General features: G+C 38.4%; 1 protein-coding gene across 1 annotated transcript; it reads left to right on the top strand.

Annotated features, from left to right (window-relative positions):
• The first annotated feature begins 3,354 nt into the window (after positions 1 to 3,354).
• On the top strand, positions 3,355 to 3,894 carry LOC132628614 (uncharacterized). Its single transcript, XM_060344381.1, has one exon. It carries the CDS (start codon positions 3,355 to 3,357, stop codon positions 3,892 to 3,894), a length of 540 nt encoding a protein of 179 aa, XP_060200364.1.
• The last annotated feature ends 14,906 nt before the right edge of the window (positions 3,895 to 18,800 follow it).

Consider the following 18,800-nt stretch of genomic DNA (forward strand, 5'->3'; position numbering starts at 1 on the left):
AAACAATAACAGAGAAGAGATGACCTGGGAAGGACAAGGATAATAAGCTGGCACAGTGGATTAGAAAACCCATGACACGGAATGAGGACTCATGTAAACACCGAGGAGTTCGATTATAAAGGAAATAGGGTGAAAGATAAGGAATGAGTATGAAGAAAAAGAACAGCTATAAGAGAGACCCTCCCGAAGTATTATAACACCCCATGAGGCCAGCTGAACATTCGAGGAAGAATGTTCTAAAGGGGAGGGGGGAAGGATGTTATAGCCCGTATTTTGTTCGTTCGGATAATTCAAGATAATTGCGAGAAGTTAAGGGCAAGGCTATGTTTTGATCTTGTTTAATACACAAGTTTTTTATGAATATTATTTATGAATATTATTGGTATGGAAATATTGAGAAAGGCTAATTGTAAAAAGGGAAATTCGCAAAGTGGTTCATGGTAAAATTGTGGAAGGCTAGGGGCAAAATGGGAATTTCACAAAAACTCAAGAAAGTTCTTGAATGGCCATGTGGCCGTCCAAGTTGAGGTGGGCCTTGGCCCACATGGATAAATTGTGTGTATATATATATGATTTATTAGTCATATTTATCATTATCATTATACTTAGAAAATTCAAGAAGTATGGAGAAGAAGAAAAAGAAAGAGAAGGAGCCATGTTCGGCCATGGCTATCAAAAATTGGTTCCATGGAGTTGACCAAGAAAAATTATTTCTTCTAGTATTCCAACTAATTGGAAGGTCCTCTTTAACATGGAGTAATTGTTGGAGTAAGCAAAGTATTCGTTGTGCGAGTTGTGGACTCTAGCCGAGGAAGAAGATGTGTGGAGAAAGGTATGTGTTCAATCTTCTTTTACTTGTGTAAGGAATGATTTATGCATGTTGTAGTATTGAGAAATGAATGAAATTCATGAAATATGTGTGTGCAAGTGGTGGCCGAATAGGGGTGGTAATTGTGTAGATATGATGAATTGATTTTATTTAGTAATTTGATTTTTATAGATGTGGATTCCATGATGAAAATGAAGGTTTGATGAATTGAAATGAATTTGTAATCGTTATGGGATTGTTGAAGAAGTTAATGAGACACTAGTATGGTTTCTTACATTTGTATGAATGATATTGCTAAGGTGTAGATTGTTGGTGTAGTTTATGAATTTGGAAGAAAGGAAATGTGTTGTTAGTGTTCTTGTTGAATTTGGAAGGCTTTGGGTGAAGTGGTATGTTCGTTGAGTTGTTTTGAATATCATGTGAATTGCTTGAAGTGTTCTTGAATCATGTTAGAATATATTTTGGATTGATTGTTGAAATTAGAGATATGATTGTTGGTATTATTGTTGATAATTTGGCCGAGTTGAATTCTCGGATTGTTGTTGATAAATTGGCCGACTTAGATTATCGGGGATGGTTTATTTACAGGGGAAATGCTGCCGAAATTTCGGCAGATTATAAGTGAGTTTATTTGAAAGACTAAGACAAGTGTGTGACAATGTGTTTAATGATTATGTAAATCTTCTTGAATGTAGACTAACAAGCATGGACGAATAAGCGTAGCTAATAGGACGTGGGACAGGTATGTAAGGCTTACCCTTTCTTTCTTTTGGCATGATCCTTACGAAACGAGCAGATGACGTATATGTATGATTTCAAAGAAATTCCTATTCTTAGAGCCTCTAGGACGGCTAATATTCTTGACTTCCATAAGCTATTTCACATGGTGTTGATGCGTATCTATGATGTCCGAAGATCTATTTGATATGTTTCCGAATGGTACTCGAGAGATAATTGATATGACTAATGTCTTGATTTTCAAATGATAGCACGTTTGATTATTCCATTTAGTCTTTGATATATTTTGATACGTACATATGGTTCCAAAAACTCTATTGAGTTGGATCCCACAGAGATTAAAACAATTTACGAACTCCCACCACCCACGACAAAGAAAGAGGTCTTGAGTTTTCTAGGAAGGTTGAATTACATTGGGTGCTTCATTGCCCAATCCACAGTAATCGTAGGACCAATTCTCAAACTCCTCAAGAAGGATGCTCCAACCAAATGGATAGAGTATTGTCAGAAAGCTTTCGACACAATCAAAAGATACTTGTCAAAACCACCCATTTTGTCCATTCCAAGACCGAGAAGCCCTATACTGCTATATATGTTAGTATCAGAGAATGCTTTTGGGTGCATATTGGTGCAAAATGATGAAATAGGAAAGAACGAGAGAGCTATCTATTACATCGGTAAGAAGTCCACACAATGTGAATGCAGATATTCCTTAGTGGAAAAGGCGTGCTGTGCCTTGACCTGGGTGTCTCAGAAATTAACATTATATGGCTGCATACATGACTCATTTGATCTCAAGAATGGATCACCTAAGGTACATATTTCGCCAACCTATGCCGATCTGGCCAAATAGCAAATGCTATTGACTGAGTTCGACATCCAATACGTCGCACAGAAAGCAGTTAAGGGGCAAGCACTAGTAGATCTACTGGCAGGAAGCCTGGTTGATGACAACCCCGTACCTTTGTGGACTTACTTCCCGGATGAAGAAATGATGACAATTGAGGGCGAAGAAAATGAAGATGAATTAGGTTGGAAAGTATACTTTGATGGAGCGGTCAACTTTAAAGGATCAGGAATCAGAGCCGTTTTGGTTTCAGACTCAGGCCAATATTATCCAGTGGCCGCCAAGTTAAACTTCAGCTGCACCAACAACATGTTTGAATATGAAACTTGCATCATAGGTCTTTCTTTATCCCTTGACATGGATGTGCAAAACATTGAGGTAATTGGCGACTCAGATTTGTTGTTCATCAAGTTCAGGGAGAATGGGCCACCAAAAACGAGAAGATCATACTATATGTTGGACTTGTGCAAAGACTGGTAGATCAGTTCCAAGAAGTCAAGTTTAAGCATATACCAATAAACTAGAAGGAGTTTTCTGATGCATTGGCGATAATAGCATCCATGATTCAGCATCCTGACAGTAAATACATTGATCCTGTCAGAGGTGAAATCAGAGATCAACCAGCTCACTGTGCTTTTATAGAAGCAGAGATTGATGGAAAACCTTGGTACGTTGACATTAAAATGTACTTAGAGAAAGGAGAGTGTCCTGAAGGAATCACCATCAATCAGAAGAAGATATCAGGAAGTTAGCGAATGGTTTCTTCCTCAATAAGAATGTTCTGCACAAAAGAACCCTAGATCTGGGATTGCTTAGATGTGTTGATTCCGTCGAAGCCACAAGATTGATTGAAGAAGTGCATGCTGGAACCTGCGGGCCTCACATGAATGGGTTCGTGTTAGTGAAGAAAATCTTAAGAACCGGTTATTACTGGATGACCATGGTGCACAATTGTAGCAAATTCGTCCAGAAATGCCATAAGTGTCAAATTCATGGAGACTTGATAAAGGTCCTTCCAACAAAACTGAATGCTATGACATTGCCTTGGCCATTCTCCGCTTGCGGCATAGATGTCATAGGACCGATTGAGCCAGCTGCGTCAAACAAGCACCGTTTTGTTTTGGTCGCCATAGACTACTTCACCAAGTGGGTGGAAGCGGCATCTTATGCATCAGCAACAAAGACAGTAGTAGCGGATTTTGTGTGCAACAACATTCTATGTCGATTCGGCATCCGAGAATCGATCATAATAGAAAGTGGGGATAATTCGAACAACCACTTGATGAAAGAAATGTGTGCGCAATTCCGAATCACTCACAAAAATTTGAGTGCATACTGGCCACAAATGAAAAGAGCTGTAGAAGCTACCAACAAAAACATCAAGAAGAATTGCCGTATGCAATACAGGGATATCGCACAACCGCTAGAACTTCAACCAGAGCCACCCCATATCTGTTGGTCTACGGCATTGAGGCGGTGATACCGGCCGAAGTAGAAATCCCTTCACTTCAAATCATACAAGAAGCTGAATTAGACGACGCGGAAGTAATCCGCAAGAGATATGAACAACTAGTTTTGATAGATGAAAAAAGGATGATTGCCGTTTGCCACGGTCAGCGGTACCAACAAAGAATGGCACGAGCTTTCAACAAACATGTGAGAGCTAGAATTTTCCAAATAAGGCAATTTGTGCTCAAGCGGATAACTCACCTATGTCCCTCAATGATTTATTAGAGACCTTACAACCCTTGGAGTGTTTCATGCCTCTCGGCAACTTCTAGGCTATTCGCAGACTCTACGAATCATATGAAATTTTCTCGTCAATAACTTTACATGGTCCTACCGTTTCCATCCATACTCTGAGATCTTCAGCCTATGCATCACTCTTTGACTTCTTTAGAGGACTTCAACTTTACTTCCTAGTTCTTAATCTCAATCCTTGGGGTTAGCAATCAAGTACAACGCTGGACTTTTCTCATACAATAATTGTACATAGCTGCCCTGTAATCTGACTATCATTAACGGGTACAATTCTGAAAGAATTCCTGGTTTGACATATAAATCCTGAGGCCCTGACTCTAGGTCTGAAAAGGGCGTTAAGTCACTCGCTTGCGTATAATCTGTAAGGCTCAAAAGACCAAGCTTGTACATTTCACTGCGTTCTTCTGAGATGGTACTTCCCAGAGTACCTGGTCTGACATAGGCGGGTAAACTCTTATCGATTCTAGGAATCTTAGATCCTTCCACTGCTTGCTATTAATAAATAAATGTGGTTCCAACCTTGTATTGATTCATCTGAATATTGAAATGTTGATCTCAATAAGAGTCAAGGTTCATCTTGGTTACCTTAGAAATCTATCACAACATCTTGTTGTTACACCATAGAAAATTTCCCCTCAGTGTACAGTAAATAGGCTAGCGAAGAGCACGACGTATACGATGTTTCGATGAGTAAGAAATAGCATTTAATGATCCTAATCGAGATTCAAAGACTTTTGACATAAGGGAAGAAAGTTGACAAGGTACGCAAGGGATATGTCGCGTATCGGATAAGAATTATGAGCGACGAGTTAACGATGGTGTAATGATAATTAAAAAGTGCTTTGGAGAAGAGTTATAACTTCCTTTAGATTGCTAATGAGGTGATAAACAAGTGCTAAAAAGGTTCCCTATGGATCGGAGACCAAACGAAGTGACAAGAAAAATATAAGTGAAAAGATGGGTTATACTGACCGTATAATGTTATACGACCCTTATAATGGACCGTAGGAGTGTCACAGAATGAATTGGTTGAGGGGTTGATTTCACGGTCACTTATACGGACCGTATAAAATTATACGGCCCGTATAATATGCCGTCAAATTGACACAGGATGGGATGATCACTGGTGCAGTTTTACGGTAACTTATACGGACCGTATAAGTGTCCGTATAATGACGTCGGGACAGATTTTAAGTTTTAAATAACAGACCCAACCACATTTATTTCATTTCATTTTTCTTCTCCAAAAATCAAGAATTCTCTAGAACTTTCCAAACTCCTCATATACAAGAATCCAAGTGAAATTAATTATCAACTTCATCAAATCAACAAAAACTAAGTGTGGGAAATACATTAAAGATCATCTAAGCTAAGAAATCTCATGGAAGGTGGAACTAGGGTTTTGTTCAAGTGAAGTATTTCAACTCAAGGCTTGTTCCTACACCATCTAAGGTAAGTTTTATGATATTTTCATGATGTTTAAGATATTTAGATGTTGAAACCCTTGGATTGTAGAAGAATATAGAAAGTGGGTCATAAATGTGGGAATAGTGCTATTGTTGAGTAGTAGTTTGGAATGAATCATGAATATGGATATGTTGCGATTCTAAGTATATTATGAATGACATTTAGAACTTGGAATGAGCACTACACGTGAAAGAACGTAATAGTGAATTATGACCATAATTATGGGGAAATTGAAGTGAAATTGTGAAATGTGGATAATGTAGATAAATAATGATTGTTATTTATGATATTATGAATGGTGTTAGGGATGTTTGGGAGTTGATATGGAATATGGAGGAAGTCATACAAACAAAGGAAATGCTGCCCAATTTTCTTTAGCTTTATTAAATATGTTTAAGTAATCGATTAGCTAATGTTCATGCGACTTCTCTTGAAGGTAGAAACGTGGGCATTGAAGGAGAACAAGCAAGTAATAGATTAGTTAAACAGAAAAGGTATGTGAGGCTAGTCCTTTCTTTCTATGGCATGAATCCTATGGTATGATTTTCCTTCTTCTCTATGAATTCTCTACATCCCGGAAAGCCAAGAGTCTATGATCATGAAAAGCCAAATGAGATAAGAGATGTGTTATGAGTTCGATAATGATGATAATGAGTTAAGTATAAAGATTCTAGAGTTCATGATATGATACTCCTATAACGCTAATGATATCATACGTTGTATACACTCACCTCATACATTAATTCTTTCAAGGTGAGGCAGAATACCATATGGCTAATGATGTCATCCATTGTATCCACTCACCTTATATGTCATTTCCTTCAAGGTGAGGTAGAGTACCATACAGTTGAGGATGTAATTTATTTTATACACTCACCTTATATACTATTTCCTTTAAGGTGATGTAGAGTACTTATAGATTTCCATAATGGAATCGGGGAATCACGACTTTACATCACCCCGATAAAGTATAGTTGTCCTTGAGTCTTTACGTATGTATTATGACGAGCATACTATGATGAGCATATTATGATGATGATATTACACCGTACCTATATGGTCGGGCAGACATACACACCATTATAGTGGGTAGCTTATACCCCGGACGCGAGAGACCTGGACGCAGGTTAATTGTTATCTCACCGTACCTATACGGGCGGGCAGCTTATACATTTATGCATATATGATATGATGATGGATATGAAGTAAGTCAGTATGTGCTATTTCTTTTATAAGTGACAGTCGTATACAGTTGCTCCTTATTGATGCTTCCTTGATCTCATTAACGTACTATCATTGTTTGTGCCTCTCATACTCAGTACAATGTTCGTACTGACGTCCGTTTTCTTTGGACGCTTTGTTCATGCCCATAGGTAGACAGGAAGGTGAGCTTGATCCAGATTCATAGGAGCTAGCAGCTTATTTGAGAGCACTCCATTGTTCGGAGGTGCTTATGATTATTCTTTTGTGTACTTGTATATTTTGGGCATGACGGGGTCTTGTCCCGTCCTTATGTCTAGCACTCCAGTAGAGGCTCATAGATACGTAGTGTGGGTTATATGGTCTCACAAGGGCACTATTGTATATATGTATATATGTGTATATTATCATTTTGATAGCCGAGAGGATTAAGTATATAAAAGTAATTATGTTCCCAAATGAAATATGATTTTCTTATGATATGAGTATAAATCTAGTAAAAGAGCGTTAAATGAGTATGATGAGTAGTAGAACGAGCGGTGCTTGGTGGTTAGCCTGGGTAACCGTCGCGGCCCCTAGTCGGGTCGTGAAAAAAGTGGTATCAGAGCAGTTCAGTCCTAGGAAGGGCCTACGAGCCGTGTCTAGTAGAGTCTTGTTTATGGTGTGTTTCGCGCCACACTAATAAACAGGACGCTACAGGGCATTTAGGAAAAATGACCATCTTTATTCTTATGAGATTGAGCGATAGAGCCGTGTATAAGATTTTTGTTATAGCCCGTATTTTGTACGTTCGGATAATTCAAAATAATTGCGAGAAGTTAAGGGCAAGGCTATGTTTTGATCTTGTTTAATACACAAGTTGTTTATGAATATTATTTATGAATATTATTGGTAAGGAAATATTGAGAAAGGCTAAGGGTAAAAAGGAAAATTCGCAAAGTGGTTCATGGTAAAATTGTGGCAGGCTAGGGGCAAAATGGGAATTTCACAAAAACTCAAGAAAGTTCTTGAATGGCCATGTGGCCGTCCAAGTTGAGCTGGTCCTTGGCCCAGATGGATGAATTATGTGTATATATATATGACTTATTAGTCATATTTATCATTATCATTATACTTAGAAAATTCAATAAGTTTGGAGAAGAAGAAAAAGAAAGAGAAGGAGCCATGTTCGGCCATGGCTATCAAAAATTGGTTCCATGGAGTTGACCAAGAAAAATTATTTCTTCTAGTATTCCAACTAATTGGAAGGTCCTCTTTAACATGGAGTAATTGTTGGAGTAAGCAAAGTATTCGTTGTGCGAGTTATGGACTCTAGCGGAGGAAGAAGACGTGTGGAGAAAGGTATGTGTTCAATCTTCTTTTACTTGTGTAAGGAATGATTTATGCATGTTGTAGTATTGAGAAATGAATGAAATTCATGAAATATGTGTGTGCAAGTGGTGGCCGAATAGGGGTGGTAATTGTGTAGATATGATGAATTGATTTTATTTAGTAATTTGATTGTTATAGATGTGGATTCCATGATGAAAATGAAGGCTTGATGAATTGAAATGAATTTGTAATCCTTATGGGATTGTTGAAGAAGTTAATGTGACACTAGTATGGTTTCTTACATTTGTATGAATGATATTGCTAAGGTGTAGATTGTTGGTGTAGTTTATGAATTTGGAAGAAAGGAAATGTGTTGTTAGTGTTCTTGTTGAATTTGGAAGGCTTTGGGTGAAGTGGTATGTTCGTTGAGTTGTTTTGAATATCATGTGAATTGCTTGAAGTGTTCTTGAATCATGATAGAATATATTTTGGATTGATTGTCGAAATTGGAGATATGATTGTTGGTATTGTTGTTGTTAATTTGCCCGAGTTGAATTCTCGGATTGTTGTTGATAAATTGGCCGAGTTAGATTCTCGGGGATGGTTTATTTACAGGGGAAATGCTGCCGAAATTTCGGCAGATTATAAGTGAGTTTATTTGAAAGACTAAGACAAGTGTGTGACAATGTGTTTAATGATTATGTAAATCTTCTTGAATGTCGACTAACAAGCATGGACGAATAAGCGTAGTTAATAGGACGTGGGACAGGTATGTAAGGCTTACCCTTTCTTTCTTTTGGCATGATCCTTACGAAACGAGCAGATGACGTATGTGTATGATTTCAAAGAAATTCCTATTCTTAGAGCCGCTAGGACGGCTAATATTCTTGACTTCCATAAGCTATTTCACATGGTGTTGATGCGTATCTATGATGTCCGAAGATCTATTTGATATGTTTCCGAATGGTATTCGAGAGATAATTGATATGACTAATGTCTTGATTTTCAAATGATAGCACGTTTGATTATTCCATTGAGTCTTTGATATATTTTGATACGTACATATGGTTCCAAAAGCTCTATTTGATTTGATCCATAACGATAGTTGAAAGGTATCTAACATGATTATTGCTTTGATTTTCCAAAAATAGTTTCTGAAACGTTCGTAGAAGGTTCTGTACTAATACGTCCATAACTTTTTCATACTAACTCGGATCGACTTGAAACGTGTTTATGACTCTCAAATGTCGATTTATGTACGTACCCATCGAGTCTTAAAATTTTTTTGATATGCATATAGTTTCTCACTACTCTGCTCGTGCATGTGTCATTGCCTCCTTCACAGAGTCCCGGGCCGGTATATATCGTGCGTATAGTTCGCCGAGTCCCTTGCTTGAGGGCCGGGTTCCATATATATAAAATTCCGGAGTATGATGTGTCCGGTTTCCGGGTACTGTGTATATGTGTCCGGTTCCCGGGTACCGTGTATACGTTATGGAGTATGATGTGTCCGGTTTCCCGGGTCCCTTTGCTATAGGGCCGGGTACCGTGTATATGCTATGATGTGTTATGTGTTACGGAGATGATACGGAGATATGAAACCTTCCGGAATATGATGTGTTATGGCGCCAAAGACAGGAGTGGCGACCATGTTCCTGTGCCCTATGCATGATTTTGATATGCATCATTTGTGTTTCAAAAGTAAGTATTTTGATATTCTGGATAAGCTACTTACCTTTTGTACTTTTCTGACATATGACTTCGGCATACATGATTTATGTTTGGAAAATAAGCATTTTGATATTCTGAATAATGTACTTACTTTTGTACTGCTTGTTTCGGTTATGGTTCTGTCTTCTGTATTCCATGCCTTACATGCTCAGTACATATTCCGTACTGACCCCCTTTCTTCGGGGGCTTCGTTTCATGCCGCGTAGGTACACCTAGATGAGTAGAAGACTTTGCTAGAAGGTGTTCCAGCGGGATTGGCGAGCTCCATTTCCTTCCGGAGTGATGCCGAGTCTGAGTATATATATATATATATGTTATAATTTCTGATTGATGTTAGAGACTTTGCAGACAGAGTCGCGAGTATAGAATGTAAGTCTTGTAAGCGGCTTCGTCAGCCGAAGTGTCTTTTTGCATTATGTTATAAATTATGATTCCAGATTTTGTTTGACTTGAGGGCGATGAAAAAGAATATTTCTGAAAGTTGTACTATGTATTTCATCTTTATTTAATTTAAAAGTCCAAAAAGATTATGTGTGCACTAAGGGTCAGAGGGTTCGCTCGGCCCTAAGTAAGGGTCGGGTGCCCATCACACCCTAGGGAGATTAGGGCGTGACAAAGTGGTATCAGAGCAGGTCGTCCTAGGGGTTGTCTGCAAATTCGTGTCCAGTAGAGTCCTGTTTATAGGTGTGAAGCCGGCCACATTTATAAACAGGAGGCTGCAGGGCATCTAGGGATTGTTGACCTTCTTTCTGCCTTAGATCATGCGATAGAGCCAAGACATAGGAAAATGAGATTCCTTATATAAGCCTTACATACAACGGAAAAAGGCGAGTGATGATACGAAAGGTCATAGAGGTAAGTCTTCATATATTTGTTCTGTTACCTGAAACTGGAAGCTCTGGATGGCTGGAATGTGTCATGTAGCCGTATGTTCTGTAAGGTATTGTCGATATTTGCTACGTACAGATTCTGAATAGTAAGAATGGTAAAGGAGACTCGGTCAGAATTTTTCAAAATCAGGTCATTTAACTAGGTACACCTAACAGGAAGAAGCGTGGGAAGGAAATATCGTAAACAGACAATAAGTGGGATGTGATATTTTAGAGGAGCTACGGATTTGGGCATGGCATGAAGAATAATAGCGGGAAAGACGATTAGCAGTCCGAAGGATTAAAATGGATAACATTCGAGGCTTAGTAGGAGCAAGGTCTAATGGATGATTTAGGGAAAGTCGACAATCGGTTTTGTTGTAGATTATGATGTAAGAACGATGAGTGTAAATCCAAACAGGATTATAATCGAGTATGCATAAGTAACGGAGACGAAGGCATATTCTCTACCATCGGGAATCTAGGAATCTGGGACGAAGGGTAGTTATACACATAAGTGAAAGGTGAATATTAAGGATTGGAAAGGGTAAAATAGTAATTATAAAGGAGAAAGACGTGTTACGAAAATGTCTCGAAATCTGTAAGACCTTGACTTGCTCCAGATCATGTAATGATGGTCATGCGAGGAAGTGGACGCGATTATATTAGCATTAAGGCACCAGATTTCATCAAAGTTTCGGGGTTAAGCGTGCTGGGGTGAGAGAAATCTTAGGATGGGTGACCCTCTGGGAAGTGCACTAAAGTTCTGTAAATTCAGATATAAGAGACAAGTGAAAGTTAGAGTAGCCTAAGGGAAACTAAAATATACGGGATGGTTGGAGACCATAAGAGGTCGCGTAGGACGAGGCAGACTGGACTGGTGAAAAGACAGAGAGTGCATCACAGCTCTGGAATTAGGATATGCTTGAATAGCGTTTGGAAGTAATTTGTGGGCTAGTAAGGGTACCGAAGTTCAAGTGACAACAAAAATAAATGGTACAAGTGTTACAAGGTATACTAATGGGTTAGTGGAAGGAAGAAGAGAACGTTTGGGAGTAAAATAATTGGAAATATTTAACCATAGGAGTAAGGAGGATACCTTAACGAGTTAGCGATAGGAACCCCGGCTTTAAGATGAAAGTGATAAGCGGTAGGTAATTATCGTGGACAAGGATACTCGGAGATTGTTGGCGTATAAGGAGCCCCTATAAGGGGGGGGGGGGGGAGAACATATTATATTTGACTTAAAAGGAATCGCAACACTGTCAGGCTCAAGAGGAGGAAACTTTATTAGTTCGGGGCCAGAGTTCGAAACTGTCACGACCCAACCCCGTGGGCCGCGACCAGTGCCCGAGCTGGGCACCTGTACGTACCCGATTCCCAAATTAGCATATTAACGAAATAATATAATAATAATAATAGTGGACGCTATGGAATTTAGCAGAAAAGCAGACTCGGCACACATAGACCGATAAGGCCATCATAGAACCAAATATCCCAAACATATGTACAGAACCCACACAGATATATCCACAGACCTCTACAGAACATATCATAATCATAAGACGGGACAGGGCCCCGTCATACCTAGACAATGTACATATCTAGATAGCAGTGACAGACTGTACCAAAAGATGGGCTCTGTAGAAGAGAGCGCCCCAAAATAGCAGAAATAGGATCCTAAACGTGTGGATCAGCGAACCTGTCGTCTGTACCTGCGCGGAATGAAAACGCAGCCCCCGAAGAAAGGGGGTCAGTACGAAATATGTACTGAATATGTAAAGCGGAATCACAGAAATCAAATCATAACGGTTACAGAAAATGAGTACAAAATCCAGAGTGTCAAATGCATATTTCCAAAACAGACAGAATGTGTACAGAAACATCTGTCATATCATATCCGGCCCCTGCCATGGGACTCGGCAGACAGAACGTGGTCACCCTCCCGACGCTGGTACCACAATACAGAGGAATCAGAAAAAGGGGCGTGGCCCCGTATCATAAAATGTCATATCAGAATGGCCATAACTGATCAGATCAGAATAGGCAGACATGGCACATCATACTCCACATACCCATGTACGCGTATACCTGCCCCCTCACATCGGGGCACGGCGAACAATGCAGAGAATCACGCTTGACAACATATCCTGGCCCGGGCTCAGTGTGGGAAACATTGGGGCATCCACAAATAGAGTAGTGAGAAACTAAATGCAGTTAAAATATCATAAATATTTTCAGAGACTCGATGAGGCATATTAATGACAAACAAATCCAATGAAGTCGGACGGGATCATAATAAAAGCATTTCGGACATCATAATAAATTACAGAAGCATAACCCTCCTGAAGTCGTTCCGAGTGTCAAAATAATTTATCAGACTTAATAGAATATTTAAAACCATATTCGTTAGGTAATAAAAAGGGTAGTCGAAACGTTTCTTTCAAAAATCGTTCGAAAAGGGGACTTTAGTACATTAAGGGCAAAACCGGGAATAGCGGGCCCACCTCGGAACAAGCAAGGCGGTGGGCTCAAATTACGCCCTTTAAGCTTATGGGGTCACCTATAAAGGTTCTACGGACATTCTATAGCTTTTCAAGGAGTTTAGAGAAATTTGCATAATTTCAGGAAAAGCATATCAAAATGGTTCAATTCTACTGAAGGAAAAACTGAGATTTTCTCTTGCGGATTCCGATGGCCAAGAAGGTCTTTTGAGGCCCGAATCCGATCCTAAAACACTTAGACATGCCAAAAGAAGGATCGGGGTAGCTTTACATACCGTTCAAGCTCCTTACGCCTTTCCAAACTCACTTCCCGTTTCGTCGAAAAACTGCAATTGGTCAAGTTTACCAATTGTAAGCCATGAATACCAAAGTTTCAACTTAATGCATATTTGTCTACCGAAATTTCGGCAGCACTTCCCCTAAACGTATAGCACCCCGAGAATTCAACTCGGCTAGAAATCATCAACAACAACCCAAACGACAACATTAACATCAACAAAGAACATTAAAAACACAAATATCCTTCAACTAGTCATTTTTCTAACAAGTTGACATAACCTTCATTCTAACCCAAACTTTCACTAATATCAATAATTTCACATTCATCAACAATCAAGATCATCACCATATAGTTCTAGAAACATTTCATATCGTTTGCCTTAAGATATACACTCGATATACATAATATACAACTTTCCGCCAAAATCATAACTTATGCAAAACATCAAATCTTTGGCATACAACTTCATAACATGTTTCCAACTTCCAAATTCATCAATGATTATCACTATTAGCAACCAAACAACTTCATTTCCTTGATGTCGGAAAATCATACCCAAAACGACATAAGTTTCTACATTCCAATTCAATACAAACTTATATCATTCTAACTTCATTTACATTACAAACATCACAACAACACAACTAACACACTAAACAAACTTAATCCATTCCATTCCAAACCACTCCATACCACACGGCCAAATGCTATTTTTTATCAATTCAATCAAATTTATTCCACATTCATTTTCAACATGAATTCCATCACATTCAAAACTAGAATACAACATAATTTCAACACATTATCACCACACAACACACACACACCCACGGCTACAAGCCATATTCCAAACCCACTTTGCAAACTTCCATTTTTCCATACAATCAACACATTTCGATATACTACAACACAATCAAAACTTCATAACACAATAAAAAGGTAGAAACTCTTACCTTTTCTTCAAGTCTTCTTCACTTGGAGATGTGATCACTTTGGTGATTCTAATGCTCCCCACTCCAATCCAACTATACCAAGTTACAAAGGAACCTTGACTTAGTAGGAAATCAACAAGAAATAAATTTTTGGAACAAGATTTTTGATGGCTATTTTTTCTCCTCAAACCCGAGAGCACCCTTGTTCTTGCTCTTGTTCTTGATTTTTTTTCTAAGTCTCTTAATGTCTTGAACCTTCTAATGTATATCATATAAAGACTTGGTCACATGACCAAGCACATGACCAAGTAATGGGCTTGGATCAAGGCCATTATGGCCGGCCAAGGTCCCATATTTGGGCCTCAATTCCACTTCAATTTTTGGGCCCAATAACTTGTGAATCATATTTTGTAATTCCCGAAACTAATTTCCAAAATCCCAAAATTACCCTTAGCCTTGTTCGACACTTCCACATTAATATCCTTTCATACACAACTCCTATGTCAAATAAAATTAATTATAACCTTATTTCTTACAAATCAACATTATTTCCAATTTTTCCAAAGGTGCGAAAACACGGGATATAACAGAAACATATCGGCATATCAAGAGAACACATTAAAGGAATAGAAACGAGTTGACAATGAAGTGTACCGTGAGGCCGATATGAAGGGAAAGAATGGAAGACACCTTAAGAGAATGCTTTATGCCAACATGAATTATGATATGTTTATGCCATGATTTGAATCCCTCATATCGGGCAAATTTGCGCCGTACCTAAGTACGCAGTGATATGTTTTAAAGAGTAATAAAAAGAGCAAGAAAAGGCTACAAGCTAAGCTCACAAAGAATAATGGAGAGAATGATAAGACTCAAAGGATATTTCGGATGACAACGACTGTTAAATGAAAGTATCAACAATCGGTAGTCTGAAATTTTTGAAAGGAAGAAAGGACACAGTGCCTATGAATGAAGTAAAAGAGTTCATCGGATACTAGAAAATAGTTCACGGACCTTTAATTATACGGAATATGAGAATGTACGCTGTGAAATTATATGAATCATCGACGTGAAGCGATGCTCGACCACATTTGTAAGGAATCCACACCGGAGAGCCAACAAGGAATAACGATGGACGAAACGAGCACCAATACAAAGAAATCAAAGACAAGTATACTTGTGTTGAGAAATGTGAGGGAAGGAAGCAAAGGAAAAGTTGTAGCAAGAACTCAAAAATGTTGCGAACTAAGAAGTTAAGTGAACTCGGATCATAAGTTACCATAAGTGTGACTGGATTGCGAAGGATAATAAATGGTAAAGGAACATTACGTACATATGTTTTTGGATGAATATTTAGGATTAAAGATTAAAAGGGATAGTAGCAAAGACACAAAGAAGCACGGAGCGAAGAAAAGCGAACACCAAAGGACGATGGATATTTATAGCATGGTAAGCGAGACTGCAATACTGTAGATAAAATGAGAACAAGAAACAGCCTGTGGTCATATTGGATCGTCAAGTGGAGATTGCGTACCAAAGACATGGCTTCTATTAAAGTGTGGTGACGAAACAATAACAGAGAAGAGATGACCTGGGAAGGACAAGGATAATAAGCTGGCACAGTGGATTAGAAAACCCATGACACGGAATGAGGACTCATGTAAAGATCGAGGAGTTCGATTATAAAGGAAATAGGGTGAAAGATAAGGAATGAGTATGAAGAAAAAGAACAGCTATAAGAGAGACCCTCCCGAAGTATTATGACACCCCATGAGGCCAGGTGAACATTCGAGGAAGAATGTTCTAAAGGGGGGGGGGGGGGGGGGGGAGGATGTTATAGACCGTAATTTGTTCGTTCGGATAATTCAAGATAATTGCAAGAAGTTAAGGGCAAGGCTATGTTTTGATCTTGTTTAATACACAAGTTTTTTATGAATATTATTTATGAATATTATTGGTATGGAAATATTGAGAAAGGCTAAGGATAAAAAGGGAAATTCGCAAAGTGGTTCATGGTAAAATTGTGGAAGGCTAGGGGCAAAATGGGAATTTCAGAAAAACTCAAGAAAGTTCTTGAATGCCATTCCAAGTTGAGGTGGGCCTTGGCCCACATGGATAAATTGTGTGTATATATATATGACTTATTAGTCATATTTATCATTATCATTATACTTAGAAAATTCAAGAAGTTTGGAGAAGAAGAAAAAGAAAGAGAAGGAGCCATGTTCGGCCATGGCTATCAAAAATTGGTTCCATGGAGTTGACCAAGAAAAATTATTTCTTCTAGTATTCCAACTAATTGGAAGGTCCTCTTTAACATGGAGTAATTGTTGGAGTAAGCAAAGTATTCGTTGTGCGAGTTGTGGACTCTAGCCGAGGAAGAAGATCTGTGGAGAAAGGTATGTGTTCAATCTTCTTTTACTTGTGTAAGGAATGATTTATGCATGTTGTAGTATTGAGAAATGAATGAAATTCATGAAATATGTGTGTGCAAGTGGTGGCCGAATAGGGGTGGTAATTGTGTAGATATGATGAATTGATTTTATTTAGTAATTTGATTGTTATAGATGTGGATTCCATGATGAAAATGAAGGTTTGATGAATTGAAATGAATTTGTAATCGTTATGAGATTGTTGAAGAAGTTAATGTGACACTAGTATGGTTTCTTACATTTGTATGAATGATATTGCTAAGGTGCAGATTATTGGTGTAGTTTATGAATTTAGAAGAAAGGAAATGTGTTGTTAGTGTTCTTGTTGAATTTGGAAGGCTTTGGGTGAAGTGGTATGTTGGTTGAGTTGTTTTGAATATCATGTGAATTGCTTGAAGTGTTCTTGAATCATGTTAGAATATATTTTGGATTGATTGTTGAAATTGGAGATATGATTGTTGGTATTGTTGTTGATAATTTGGCCGAGTTGAATTCTCGGATTGTTGTTGATAAATTGGCCGAGTTGAATTCTCGGATTGTTGTTGATAAATTGGCCGAGTTAGATTCTCGGGGATGGTTTATTTACAGGGGAAATGCTGCCGAAATTTTGGCAGATTATAAGTGAGTTTATTTGAAAGACTAAGACAAGTGTGTGACAATGTGTTTAATGATTATGTAAATCTTCTTGAATATAGACTAACAAGCATGGACGAATAAGCGTAGCTAATAGGACGTGGGACAGGTATGAAAGGCTTACCCTTTCTTTCTTTTGGCATGATCCTTACGAAACGAGCAGATGACGTATATGTATGATTTCAAAGAAATTCCTATTCTTAGAGCCTCTAGGACGGCTAATATTCTTGACTTCCATAAGTTATTTCACATGGTGTTGATGCGTATCTATGATGTCCGAAGATCTATTTGATATGTTTCCGAATGGTATTCGAGAGATAATTGATATGACTAATGTCTTGATTTTCAAATGATAGCACGTTTGATTATTCCATTGATTCTTTGATATATTTTGATACGTACATATGGTTCCAAAAGTTCTATTTGATTTGATCCATAATGATATTTGAAAGGTACCTAACATGATTATTGCTTTGATTTTCAAAAAATAGTTTCTGAAACGTTCGTAGAAGGTTCTGTACAAATACGTCCATAACTTTTTCATACTAACTCGGATCGACTTGAAACGTGTTTATGACTCTCAAATGTCGATTTATGTACGTACCCATCGAGTCTGAAAACTTATTTGATATGCATATAGTTTCTCACTACTCTGCTCGTGCATGTGTCATTGCCTCCTTCACCGAGTCCCGGGCCGGTATATATCGTGCGTATGGTTCACCGAGTCCCTTGCTTGAGGGCCGGATTCCATATATATAATATTCCGGAGTATGATGTGTCCGGTTTCCGGGTACTGTGTATATGTGTCCGGTTCCCGGGTACCGTGTATACGTTATGGAGTATGATGTGTCCGGTTTCCCGGGTCCCTTTGCTACAGGGCCGGGTACCGTGTATATGCTATGATGTGTTATGTGTTACGGAGATGATACGGAGATATGAAACCTTCCGGAATATGATGTGTTATGGCGCCAAAGACAGGAGTGGCGACCATGTTCCCGTGCCCTATGCATGATTTTGATATGCATCATTTGTGTTTTAAAAGTAAGTATTTTGATATTCTGGATAAGCTACTTAACTTTTGTACTTTTCTGACATATGACTTCGGCATACATGATTTATGTTTGGAAAATAAGCATTTTGATATTATGAATAATGTACTTACTTTTGTACTGCTTGTTTCGGTTATGGTTCTGTCTTCTGTATTCCATGCCTTACATGCTCAGTACATATTCCGTACTGACCCCCTTTCTTCGGGGGCTGCGTTTC

This window comes from Lycium barbarum, chromosome 2 (assembly GCF_019175385.1).
Source record: "Lycium barbarum isolate Lr01 chromosome 2, ASM1917538v2, whole genome shotgun sequence".
Taxonomy (NCBI): Eukaryota; Viridiplantae; Streptophyta; class Magnoliopsida; order Solanales; family Solanaceae; genus Lycium; species Lycium barbarum.

Coding starts and splice junctions, on each gene's coding strand:
- LOC132628614 (XM_060344381.1), top strand. CDS start 3,355: ATGGTGCACAATTGTAGCAAATTCGTCCAGAAATGCCATAAGTGTCAA.